A 12,692-nucleotide genomic window follows, 5' to 3' on the forward strand; every position below is an offset into this window, starting at 1 on the left:
AGAAGCGCTGAAAGACAAGGGGATAGAGATGCAGAAGACATACCTTTTGGCACTGGTTTCGCTACTGGCGAGCTCGCTTGTTGAGGCTAGATCAACAATAGCCGATCAAACCCGTCTAGATGTTGGCGGCAGTGATGAGAGCTTCGATGGAATCGATGGCATCGATCCCAACAACAGCAATGTGTTGACACACAAGTTAATGGATAAAGTCATCGCCAGCTCCGAGTTACTTTCCCTACATCGCTCCCTCGTTGAGATCAAATCTATCTCTGACAATGAACAAGCTGTGGGAGGCTTCCTCATGGACTACCTGTCTTCCAAGAACTTTACTGTCGAGAAACAATACGTTGACTATGACGATCCCACTGGCAAGCCAATTCGCTCTAATCGCCGGTTTAATATCTACGCCTACCCTGGAGACAGTGCGTCCCCGGGTATCATTTTGACAAGCCATATCGACACTGTGCCTCCATTCATCCCATACTCTCTGAGTCACCCGGAATCCGACTCCTTCAAGCGTGATGACATCCTCATTTCCGGCCGTGGAACTGTCGACGACAAAGCCTCTGTAGCTTGCCAGATCATTGCCGCCATGGAGCACCTGGAGAAACATCCAGACATTCCGATTGGTCTCTTGTTCGTTGTCAGTGAGGAGGTAGGCGGTAAAGGCATGTCTACTTTCTCAGACTCCCGGCTCAACTCTGGCACTTACCACACCATCATATTCGGAGAACCTACGGAACGGGCTCTCGTAGCTGGTCATAAGGGCATGGTTTCATTTGGCATCCGCGTTCACGGAAAGCCCGCTCACTCCGGATACCCTTGGCTGGGCCGCAGCGCTGTATCTGAGATCTTACCTATTCTAGCAGAGGTTGATCGACTTGGTGACATTCCCGTATCGCAGGGCGGATTGCCCTCCAGCGAGAAATATGGCCGTACTACGTTAAACATTGGTTTCATGTCTGGTGGTGTAGCAGCGAATGTTGTTCCAGAGCAGGCGGTTGCGAAGGTCGCTGTACGTCTTGCAGCTGGTGACCCTGAGGATGCAAAGGACATTATATTCCGTGCTATTCGCAATGCGGCTACCAAGCATAGGAAGGATGCTACTGTAGTCATATCTAACGGTCACGAGCAACCGAAGGGAGATATCGAGGTTATCTTTGGTTTGGAGGCCTACGGTGTTGTTGATATCGACGCTGATGTCGATGGGTTCAACGTCACCACCGTTAATTATGGAACGGACGTCCCACACTGGAAAATCTATGGCGACAATGTAAAGAGATACCTTTATGGCCCCGGCACAATCTTCGTTGCTCACGGCAAGGATGAGGCATTGACTGTCGGAGAGTTAGAGGCTGGTCTGGAAGGATACAAGACCCTGGTTGCCAAAGCCGCTGAGAGAGAGCGCACATGAAGACGGTTAAGCCCTGAGATATCAGCTATTCACATCGCCTGATTTTACTGATATTTGAAAATTTGTGACATGAACTGTAGTATTTTATTTGTGGTATACAAAGTACAACGGAGAATAATATAACACAAACATGCTAAATATAAAAAAGGGCAATAGATGAAGGAAATTTTCATAATTTACTCTGTGGCCTTCCAATCAGTTTTCCTCTTCCATCCTGTCTTGAACAGCTTCCCCATCTTGAATCGAGGGAAGATATGTGCCTCCGTATTGAACACCGTTTCTGTAAGTGGGATGAAGTCCTTATCTGAAAATAAAAGGTAAAAGTATTTAAGGGTCTCTGCAAGCCAGAAGCTTTCCATGTTGTCGATCCTTCCTGGGGGTATCGTGTCAGCATTTGATAGGGATGTAAATGCTCGGATATATGAGCTCTTTGGCGCTGGGTATTTATCATCGGAGTTGGATTTTTCTGACGATCCATCGTGGGTTGGTCTGGCTGGTATCTCCTCCTCAATTACAGCCGTGTGCTTTACGAAATTCTTGAACATTTCCCAGCCCCATTCACGGTACATCTCGTCTTCTGTTATGCGGTATAAATAGAAGAGCGACTCGATAGTTTCCGGTCTCTGGAGGTTATGCCGGTCCGATGGCTTGATGATAACATCTTCTCTCCATGCGCTGTTCTTGTCATCGAGAGGCTCAAGGGGTTTAGAGACAACGTATATACCTTCTTCCTTGACCTTTCCCGTCTCTTTCGTGCCCTTTCCGTCCTCTGATTCGCCCTTGGACTTTGAAAAGACATCCTCCATCATCCTTGGTGGTTTATCTACTTCAAAATAAGCGATTTCAGGCGCAAGGCCGGTTTCAGTCGCAAGATATGTAGCCCAGCATGTCTTGACCAGTTCCTTAGCGAGGACAATTTCATCTTCTTTTCGACGGCTCCAGCCTGGGGATTTTCGAGCCTTGGAAAGAGGCAACCCACCCGTCGCCCCAAGAGCTATTGTACCAGGCAAAAAGCACACTAAATGATCCATCTTTGGCATAAGAGGGTCCGTAAGCCCACTCGGGCGCTCCCCCACAAGTGTTAAGGAAGCATGTTTTGTGTAGGTGATGAGATGTTTGCGGATGCCTGCAAGGGCTTGGTTCCACATGTTTTCATATATTGGCTCCTCACCGGAAGTTTGTAAATACTGCTTTATGAGGTACTCTAGAACTTTGGTTAGCTCTCTACTCAAAGATTGAAATCTAATGAATTAAGTTCTCACCATAGTAGGAATCACCGCGGCTACCAAGCCGGATGTTCTCGCCCGTAAACTTCCCAGTATCCGCCATGATGAAGATGGGCACTAGTCCGTCCTTCATCTGATTCTCATCAATGACTTCCATGACCTTCTCCACCTTCTCCCAGTAATGAGTCTCCCCTGTCAATTTGGCCAGATACTTGAATTCGAGCTGTACACTACCAGCCTCTGCAGTTGAAGACGCCCCGCCATCCGTGTGTGACCGTATACCCTGAGATGAATTGAGATTGAAGCTTGCGAATGGAATACCAGAGGGCGAGTCAAATGCGCCTAGTAGTCGTTCCGCGAGCCCCGTGGCTTTCTCAATATACAAGTCATCCCCGGAAGCACCATCATCATCTTCCATGAGCGGAGCAAGGTCTGGGTATGTTTTAGAGAGGTAATGGGCAGACAGGAGGCCACCAAGCATTCGAATCGTAGTCTCAAAGGTATTCACATCCTGGTCTTGCTCGTACCGGAGGGAGTTATGTATCCATTTTCGAGCATTTTGAACCTGTGTCGTGAGATTCATGAGCATCAGGGTATCAAGGGCGTCAACAATTATCCAGCCCATGCCACCTTCAGCCATGTTTCTCCCCTTCCTAGCCAGTGGCTCATATATATCCTTCCCTATAGGCATCGTTAGCTACTAGTTAAGGGATACCAGAAAAAGGTTTAAATTTTAAAGCCACTCACCCCATGCGTCCTGTTCATATCCCTCCCAGCTAACAAGGAATGCATCCTTAACTCGCTGCTTCCTCTCTTCCCAATCTATTACCTTACCCTTCTCTTTTCCTACAACCACCCCCTTTTCAAATTCCTGCATCCATTTCCACATGTCTCCCCCCTTCATTCCAATGGGCCTGACAATACGAGTGTGTCCTGATCTGCCGCCCAAAAACCACCATAGGCCAACTAAAAACCCAATGCATATACCAAGCCATAATGCTTTCTTCCGTTTCCGCCCGCCAGAGTATGCTCCTCGGGACTTGTAATATGGTTTGTCTTTATACATTGGTAACTCTCGTGAAGGCGTTATGAAGTTTCCTATCCTCTCTGTGAGCTGGATGCCGGATTGCTTAGCGAACTGGGTGTTGGTTGTGGCGGCCCGCCAGTAGCCATCTTCTATTTCGCGCTGAGCAGAGTTAAAGGCCGGCACCCGGTTGGGGACTTGGAAAGACATTTAACCAAGTTGTTCTTCTGGTCTTTCTTATTTTCTTCCTCCCGTGTTTTTGAACCCCTGGATATGCTCGGCGACCGTAACGCGGAACGCATTCGGATGGTGTGTCTCGAAGAAACGAGCGAAGATTAAGCTTTTCGGCCTGGAAATGGACAGGTATCAGTATTAGATGAATTGCGGAGCTGTTGGCTGTGCAATGTAGACGAGTCCTTTTACTCTACCGTTGAATATCGTACAGGCGAAGTGGATGGACCTATCGAGCCATTGGATCCCAAGGCGCAACCAAGGCGTAGCCCTCGTAGGCGCGCAATCAGTATCGGCCTCTGACAATTATCTAGCTATCCGTAAGCTTAGGGGGTAATCAATGGTGTATCTATCCAGCAATTCAATGGGATGTATATCTCTGTTTCTGCTCTTGCGATCAGCTCTCAACTTTTGATAGATGTGGCATACTTGGATACCTCGGCTTGTTTGCACTGTTTGCAACGTCTCTTCAAGCTGCTTTATTTACTTCGAGCACGCGAGCAGAGAGGCGGACATACCATAAATAACATGCAAGCACAGGATGTATGAGAATTAGAATACATGGTGGTTTACATGGCAAGGGGCAGCCATATTAATCGTTCAAGAGGCATGAAACGCTTTGATGGTCATAACATGGATATCTACTTCTATAGCTTTTGATATTCCAACTTTCCTTCGAGCTTCTTTGACTCTGCTACCTTACGGACAGCCTTGTTAAAGTCGTCTTGGTTGATGGCATCTCGGTAGTCTTTGATGGCGAATAGACCGCTAAACCAGTGTTAGAAGGGCCAAAGCCTCGTTATAATGCAGGAAGAGGAAACTTACGCTTCAGTGACTACGTTTCTCAAGTCAGCTCCGTTAAGACCATCACTCATCTTGACGATCGTCTCGAAGTCAATCTCGCCCTCCATTGAAACGCCACTGGCATGGATTTTGAGGACCTCCAGTCGGCCAACTTCGTTTGGCAATGGAATCTCAATCTTCCTGTCTAATCGGCCTGCACGTAGAAGAGCTGGGTCAAGGGTGTCCGGTCGATTAGTGGCCATGATAATCTTCGTCTTGCCGAGATAGTCGAAACCGTCTAGCTGGTTGAGAAGTTCCATAAGGGTTCGCTGAATTTCTCGATCGGCAGAAGTTCCCTCAGAGAATCGTCGGCCACCGATGGCATCAATTTCGTCCATAAAGATGATACAAGGCTCATGTTCTTTGGCATAGCCGAACATTTCACGGATAAGACGGGCAGATTCACCGATGTACTTGTCAACAATGGCAGACGATACAACTGTTCACTCGTACATTAGTAAACTATGTGGAGGTATTAAAGGTGATGAATGCATACCCTTCAAGAAATTAGTATCTAGCGAGCTGGCAACGGCTCGCGCGAGCAGTGTCTTTCCGGTTCCTGGAGGCCCATACAATAACACACCCTTGGGTGGTTTTATACCCACACGCATGAAGAGCTCCGGGTTCTTGAGCGGTAGCTCGATGACCTCTCTTAGCTCTCTAATCTGATCATTTAGACCTCCAATACCACTGAAGCTGACTTGACCGGGATCTTCCAAGGACATGTTATAAACGAGCGGATCGACCTCGCGCGGGAGCATTCGCATGATAGTGAGAGTCGTCATGTCAAGCGCTACTCGGGTTCCTTGCTTTAGCTTTGCCTTGTCGACCTTCGACCGGCAGCCAACGACATATCTAGGGCCGGAAGAGGCTTTGACGATAACTAAAGGATATGTTAGCAGGAAGCTCAGCGAAGCAACATGGATTGTGTAGGAGTCCTTCTTGGCTCCGAAAGGAGCAGCAAAACGTACATCTCTCTTCGTCAAGCTGCTTCAAGACCTCGCCGATGATCTGGCCCACACTCTGGAGAGCTTTGATGTTATCTTCTGTAACATCGAATTCCTTCTGCAACCCCTTTATGTCCAGTCGGAGATTCTTCAATTTTGCCTCCCATTCTCGTGACTCTAGAAGACTCTTCTTGTAATCCTCCAAGGCTTGCCGGCGCTCTGGGTCGCTGGAACCATCCATGTTGACAGGTCCGGGTGGTAGGGAATGATCGTGCTGAGGCCGTAAAGGGTCGAGGATGTAGTCAGAAAAAGAAGGAAATCTAGTCGGGTATCAGCTCAACCAAAGAACGAAGTAACAGTGCCGGCCAGATAGCTTTAACCCTCCTCCTGTTGCGTGTCGGCTCGTTGCTTGTTCCCTTGTTGCTTCTTCAACTCCAAAAAGGCGCCAGCAGCTTCATCACCGATTATGTAATATGATATGCAGCTACATGGCAAACATTGCAAACATGACTAACAAAGCTATTAGATTAAAGTGGTCCCGTGATAGGGAAAATGCTTGGCAGAAACCCCGGCTTCAAAAGTCCCCAAAGGGAAACTCACGCTTCATCAACTCGACATCGAGATGCAGTTTTTATATAAAAAGGCGATCACGGTAAATATACCTACTGGGTATCTGCATAACCTCCTACAAATACCTTACTGTTGCTATGAACATTATTTAAAATACCACTGGCTACTCCTGTTCCCGTCTGCGTGATATGTCCAAGATGAAATGTATTTGCGGCTCCAGGCTGTTCTATCTACACCCTGCTATGTATATAGTGATGTATCTATGTGCATGCTATATCTAGCCCAAGACTGAACAAGGTTTCAACTTCTCTCTGAGCAATAAATCAACGATCCCCCCTTTCAAAAGATGCGCGTTACCACCCGTTAGCCTGTGGGCTAACCTGGATAGAGAATTACCAGGCAATCTTAGCAATAGGCCCCTTTGGGAACAAGCGCACCAACAACTTTCTAAACTCATCCATGCAGAGGATACCAACCGCCAGCGGAAGTGGTAGCAGCCAGTGTTCAATAGGCACTGGAGCGGTGTTGAATAGTTTGTTGATACCAGGCGTCTGAGTAACGAAAACTGCGATGGCCAGCGAAACTAATACCGCGCCTGCAAGCCAGGGGTTTCGGCGCTGCTTTCGAATTGGGTCTGCCTGCAGAATGGAAAGGCGCTTGTTTCGGATGGACAGGATGTTCCCCCATTGCAGGACCACCAGGGTGACAAAATAGACACACTGCCCAACATTATTGAAGTTCACGAGCTCGGCTTTCGTATACCCATAGAAACCATCTGTGTACTTTTCATATGCAAAAACGAGAGCATGGAACGGAATACCGGCCTTGCGGTACATGTATAAGAAGAACATCGCGTGGGCGCAGATCGTTTCCATCACGCCGATGAACAGGTATGATTGGGCATATATCTTGAAGTTAATCAAGTGGTCCTTCTTGTGGTTACGCGGTGGGAGGCTCAGGAGGTCGAACTCTTCCTTCTCCATTATTAGGGAGAGTGAGAGGAACAGATCAGTGAACACGCAAATGATGATCATCAAGAAGGAACTCAGCGGAAGCGGAACACCGATGAACTGGTTCATGAGCACTGGCCATATCTCTGACCAACTTCCAGCTGGGAGGAGGTAACTGATTAACTTCTGGAGATTCTGGAAAACAAGACGACCTAGTCGGACAGCCTGAACAATAGAGTCGAATTTGTCCATCAGGACGAGATCAGCAGCCTCGATGGCAACGTCACTCCCGGAGACCACGGCAATTCCCACATCCGCAGCTCGGAGAGCAGGAGCATCATTTACACCATCACCAGTGACAGCCACGACATTATCACGGTCCTTGAGCTCTTCGACAATGCGGAGCTTCTGCTCGGGGGTGGTTCGAGCAAAGACAATCTCCTCATACTGACAAATCTTGTCCCAGTCATTCTGAGTGAGAGAAGAAATTTCAGGCCCTTCAACCAACAGGCTCTTTGAAGAAAATTCGGAAGCTAGCTGGGCATTGTTCTTCATTCCACCGGAAGAAGTAGCCTTGCCATCAAACTCGCAAACACGGTCAGGGTCGGCAGTGCCAGAGAAAATACCAATATCGCGTGCAATTGCAGTTGCTGTCAAGCCAAAGTCTCCCGTAACCATGAAGAATCGGATACCAGCGTGACGACAGGAAGCAATTGTTGACCTTGCTTCCGGGCGTGGAGGGTCGATAATGCCGTACAAGCCGATTACTGTCAGGTCTTTGGTACAGTTCACCTTGACCTCATCACCGAAATAGTTTGAGCCAAGTGGTGCCTGAGGAGCATATTGTCGCTGGCAGAGAAGGATGACTCTCTCAGCCTTCCGAGATAACTTTTCCTGGAAGGCCGACAGTTGCCGTTTTGCTGCCTCGTTCAGTCGCATAACTCTGTTCTCTTTTGCTGACCAGTAGGAGGTGCACATTGGGAGGAGAACATCTGGTGCACCTTTCACAAAAACCTCATAACTGGATGGGTCAATCGTGCCCTGTGGTTTATGCATTGTGAGCATCCACTTGCTCTGCGAGTTGAAGGGGATCTGGAAAACCCTGTCGCTTTCAGAAACAACACGCTTGGATGCAGATGCAGCTTCTGCAAGGCGCAGTATGGCGCAGTCCGTTGCGTTGCCATTGATGGTTCTCTCATCAAGAGGCTGGCTCATGGTAGCGGGCTCGAAGAAGGCATCATTGCAAAGGATAGAACCGCGATGGAATTCTGCAAGAGCATTACCGCGCTTACCTTCTTTGACTTCGTCATTAAACTCCTCGATGTTATATTCCTTGTCTACAAGACCGATTGACTTGACGGTCATCAAGTTTTGAGTCAGCGTCCCGGTTTTGTCGGAGCAGAGAACGTTGACACAGCCAAGGGTCTCCACGGTTGAAAGGCCTTTGGGCAAAATGTTGGCAGATTTCATGCGATGGGCAATCATCATCATGGTGAGGGCGACTCCAACGGGCATACCCTCAGGGATAAAGGCTACGACGCATCCGAGGACGTTGTTCAACATTGCAACGACATCCATGAATCCGGCGTGTTTAATCCTAATCCAGCCCACCCAGCTAAACAAGAGCAGGGAAGCCAGTATGCAAGTCATGCCAACAATAATACGAACAAAGCGGCTGATTTCCTTTTGGATCAACGTCGGCTTCTCTTTGACATTGGTAGTGACCATGGCAATGCGTCCCATAAGCGAGCGACCACCAGTCAAGACGACCACTCCGACAGCACGGCCATTCGTGACACCGGTACCCATGAATGCAATGTTTCGTGTCTCTAGGAAGTTGTGTTCAGTTGCGTCAAGGGCACCTTCAACCTCGTCAGACTCTCCAGTGAGCACTGATCTGTCGAAGCGGACATCACCAGAGCTAGAAATCAACCTCATGTCCGCCGGCACCTTATTACCAGATGAGATGTGAACGATATCGCCGGCGACAAGCTCGGTAGCCGGAACTCGAATGATGTTTCCATCACGAAGGACATGGGCCTCAGAGGGTAGAAGGTCAAGAATGGAATTCATCACACGGCTGGTTGACCAGTCCTGGAAGGCCGAGAAGCCAGCTTGGAGGAAGATGACTATGAGGACGAGAATGGCCATGCCCAGGTTCGCCGGAGAGGGAGGGTTGCTAAGGGGCTTCCAGCAGACGAAGAAGATAATCACACCCACCCACAGAACGGAACAGAAGCCACCAAAGACATATCCGAGGATCTTGCGAAGGTAGTTTGGGCGACGACGAGGGATGGTGTTCTTTCCATCTCGCTGAAGACGAGTGCTGGCGGCCTCGGCGCTGAGGCCCTGTTCGGATGAGACGTTAAATTGCTGGCATAATCTGTCTCGAGGGAGAAGATGGAAGTCAAACTTCTCGAAGTACTCCTTGTCGCTGTGGACGCTTGTGCGGCTGGAATCTCCCTTGACAATCTCGGTGGTGACATTACGAGATTCGCTGATTTGGATGGACAGCGTGCGGAACTCGATGGGAATACCGGTAAGGGGGTTACCTCCAGCGCCTCCACGGGCGCTGTTGAAGGAGTGGCGGCTTCGGGAGCGCGACCGGCGGCGCTCACGTTCACCAGAGGTACGACGATTTGGGCGCTCATCATCTTCCTTTGGCTGCTGGAAGGTGATGTGCTTGGGGCCTTCAGAGATGGGTTTCGCTTCAGAATCACCCCCCTTTTCTATATCGGCTGGTTCCTTGTCGTCACCAACAGGTGCATCGCCTTGAGGAGGCATTATGTTGAGATAAGAAGCCTCAATACTATAACAAAAGGATAAATTTTTTGATTGATTTGATAGGGGATGATCGAGGCAGGATTTGAGAAACGACTTGGGATGGGCGATGGGGGAGATAGTTGCTCAATTCCCACGGTCAAAACTGGCCGTATTTATACATATTCCTGTACACCTCCAGCTCGTGACATCCAACAGCCGACGACAACCTGGAAAAAAATAAAATCGATTGTGCGAAGAGAAAAGGGAGGGGAAAAGAAAATTCTACGTTATGACGGCAAGCCAGCACCCTCTCTTCTCGCTTCGCAGTTAAGCCAAAGGAAGGCATATGACAATGATATACGGCATACGGGTCGCCTAATTGAGGATAAGTACGGGCAGAGAGGAAACCAATTTCCCATTCACGAGCAGTCGAGCTCCATCCTCTATGGTTAGCAAAGCTAGCCCACGCAAGCATGGATGAATTCCGAGCAACGGCAACGCCTCTTGCTGTGTATGTGCGTGCGTATGGATGCAACACAACATCCAGCCGCCCCATCCTTCTTATCCCAATCCCGACGAGGTTTGATATCCCGAGCCTTTAGCTAACCGGCTAGTCAGCTAACTAGCCCTGGGTGATAAATACCTCATACTACGTGCTACCCAGCTTCCTTTTTCAACATGCGTCTTTGACAGTTTGACGGATCACCAGATTATGATTTTTGTTATTGTATTGATATTAAATCCTGTGGCCATTCGCTGGATTAAGCTAGCCATGTGGAACCCGCTAAGGCTTTCCCGCACGCACGGCCCAGTGTTTGAACATCTTCTCGTGGCGCTTGATCGTGGAAATTGCATGGGTTTGCATGGATCTCGTCGATATCAACACACACCCTCCAGCGCCAGTCCCCATTTTGGCAGTCCGAGCCGGAAAACACAGCCACAACGCAACGCTCCCTCCCTGGAAGCCGACGAGTAGGAATGTTGGTGATGACATCCGGCGCAAACCCTGGCCCTAGCATTTCCAGTTAATCGGGAGAGGAGAAGAGGTCAGAGTCAACTTGAGATTACGGCGACTTCAGCTCGTATTACAATTCATGGAGGGCCTACGCTGGCACTTGCATGATGCATTATCTCTTACCCCGACATGCGACGTTACCAGCACCGAACCAACATACCATGCGTGGTGGCTTCTTTTGACGCAGTTCGGAGCATATCAGTGCGATGCGAGAAAGCAGGAAGAACAGAAGTAAAAGAAAAGAAAAAGAACCCAACAGAAGGTACGTTACTTGCAAGCTAAGTTTTTTAGTCTCCGAGTATAAATGTTTAAGAACAATTAAGCATTATCGGCAAATGTTCTTCATAAACTTTGGTCCCATTCAGCCGTAAAAGTCATATACTGTGCGTCATGGGCGCCACGAATAGGCGAGCAGAAGACGTCTGCATTGATAGATAATGAATGTTGGCCGAACGGTGAGTACGACAGCCTTTGGACCGACCATCTGCGAGATATTCACCGCCATCCCCGGCACTGATGAGAAATAAATGGTCAAAGTAAGAACTATCTAAATATCTACCTCTGTTGGACGGTAAAATTGCACGCAACAAAGAAGGGGTCCATCTCAGATTCCAGCCACCGTCTATCTCTGCAGTTGACCATTTCGCGCATGATGCAAGATTCGCTGTAGTGGAACAAGTGAAGAAGAAGTGGAAAGTTCTGCATCTCCGTTGTGGCACGGAGTAAGGTAGAGTAGGTCTTTACGGTAGATAGAGAACTAATTATGGCCATACTATGAATAACCGTGAGACATAATGTCCCAGGAGCTATATAAGACAAGGGGAACAGCGAGTATAGAACGGTCAACGAAAGAGAACCGTAAAGACATGATACCAACTCCTTACGACCAGCCGGCTCTATGTGACTCTCTATTTCTTCAAGCCAGCAGCTGCGGACAAGTTCTGTATCTGCTGCAGCTTGACGACCAAAATCTCTGTCACAACATCATCTTCCTGCATGTCAACTTCAGCTTTGTTTGAACAGCAAGGCGGTCTCCCTGTCTAACCTGGCTTCTTCAGCTCGTGCACTTGGACAAGCCAAATGCAAGACTCGCTTTGAAGGAAGAAGCAAAGGAAGAGAAAATTGTGAGGATGACTCAGTAATGACTAATTTCAATTTGCTTACATAATCAACTTCGTGTGATTATAACAATCTTAGGTAACATATTTATCACGTGAGAATGATTTCTACACGTGACTACGGAATATCTCGGGCCAAGCCCGCCAGGAACGGGAGGATCCGGGCCATCCTCCGTCGTCCCAAAATGGTAAGGTGTATCTTCACGTGACCCCTCTCAAAACGTGGATCTCGTACTCTTTGCCTGCGTACTAAACGCCAAACCCACCGAGTGCTGTGTATAAAGAAAGAAAAAGAAGCAGTTAGAAGCAGACGAGGTCAAGGAAGAAGCAAAGAAGCCGCTGCTGTCTCTTTAATACCTCAATTGAGCCCAGCCGCATCGTAAACGAAGGGGTCGCCGTATTAAGTCATCCTATCTAGAGAGCCAGCCAACTACGGAGCACCCAAGGTATGTACGTACTAAAGTGCTAGGCCTGCCCCTCCATCTTCCCCCACCACCACCACGCATCCAACTTCTCCCCGTCATCCCTGCAAGGACCAGAATATATAAACCACTAAACCGCCTGGACACCTTCACCTACCTACAAACCACC

The 12,692-nt window shown here is 48.6% G+C and overlaps 6 protein-coding genes across 6 annotated transcripts; 3 read left to right on the plus strand and 3 right to left on the minus strand.

Annotated features, from left to right (window-relative positions):
• Positions 1 to 28: 28 nt before the first annotated feature.
• On the plus strand, positions 29 to 1,414 carry MGYG_04702 (acetylornithine deacetylase; the record flags this gene model as incomplete). The annotated part of the gene is made up of 1 exon (XM_003172062.1): positions 29 to 1,414. One exon carries the CDS (start codon positions 29 to 31, stop codon positions 1,412 to 1,414), a length of 1,386 nt encoding a protein of 461 aa, XP_003172110.1.
• Positions 1,415 to 1,590: 176 nt separating this feature from the next.
• Positions 1,591 to 3,874, minus strand: MGYG_04703 (hypothetical protein; the record flags this gene model as incomplete). Its single annotated transcript, XM_003172063.1, has 3 exons — positions 1,591 to 2,618; positions 2,677 to 3,321; positions 3,388 to 3,874. 3 exons carry the CDS (start codon positions 3,872 to 3,874, stop codon positions 1,591 to 1,593), a joined length of 2,160 nt encoding a protein of 719 aa, XP_003172111.1.
• Positions 3,875 to 4,542: 668 nt separating this feature from the next.
• On the minus strand, positions 4,543 to 5,926 carry MGYG_04704 (26S protease regulatory subunit S10B; the record flags this gene model as incomplete). Its single annotated transcript, XM_003172064.1, has 4 exons — positions 4,543 to 4,663; positions 4,721 to 5,177; positions 5,235 to 5,621; positions 5,710 to 5,926. 4 exons carry the CDS (start codon positions 5,924 to 5,926, stop codon positions 4,543 to 4,545), a joined length of 1,182 nt encoding a protein of 393 aa, XP_003172112.1.
• A 721-nt stretch (positions 5,927 to 6,647) lies between these two features.
• Positions 6,648 to 9,989, minus strand: MGYG_04705 (cation-transporting ATPase pma1; the record flags this gene model as incomplete). Its single annotated transcript, XM_003172065.1, has 1 exon — positions 6,648 to 9,989. The coding sequence occupies one exon, from the start codon at positions 9,987 to 9,989 to the stop codon at positions 6,648 to 6,650; it is 3,342 nt and encodes a 1,113-aa protein (XP_003172113.1).
• A 452-nt stretch (positions 9,990 to 10,441) lies between these two features.
• MGYG_04706 (hypothetical protein) lies at positions 10,442 to 10,944 on the plus strand (the record flags this gene model as incomplete). The annotated part of the gene is made up of 2 exons (XM_003172066.1): positions 10,442 to 10,483; positions 10,633 to 10,944. The coding sequence occupies 2 exons, from the start codon at positions 10,442 to 10,444 to the stop codon at positions 10,942 to 10,944; spliced, it is 354 nt and encodes a 117-aa protein (XP_003172114.1).
• An 833-nt stretch (positions 10,945 to 11,777) lies between these two features.
• MGYG_04707 (hypothetical protein) lies at positions 11,778 to 12,125 on the plus strand (the record flags this gene model as incomplete). The annotated part of the gene is made up of 2 exons (XM_003172067.1): positions 11,778 to 11,996; positions 12,042 to 12,125. The coding sequence occupies 2 exons, from the start codon at positions 11,778 to 11,780 to the stop codon at positions 12,123 to 12,125; spliced, it is 303 nt and encodes a 100-aa protein (XP_003172115.1).
• Positions 12,126 to 12,692: the final 567 nt, after the last annotated feature.

Source organism: Nannizzia gypsea, genomic scaffold (genome assembly GCF_000150975.2).
Source record: "Nannizzia gypsea CBS 118893 supercont1.4 genomic scaffold, whole genome shotgun sequence".
Classification (NCBI taxonomy): domain Eukaryota; kingdom Fungi; phylum Ascomycota; class Eurotiomycetes; order Onygenales; family Arthrodermataceae; genus Nannizzia; species Nannizzia gypsea.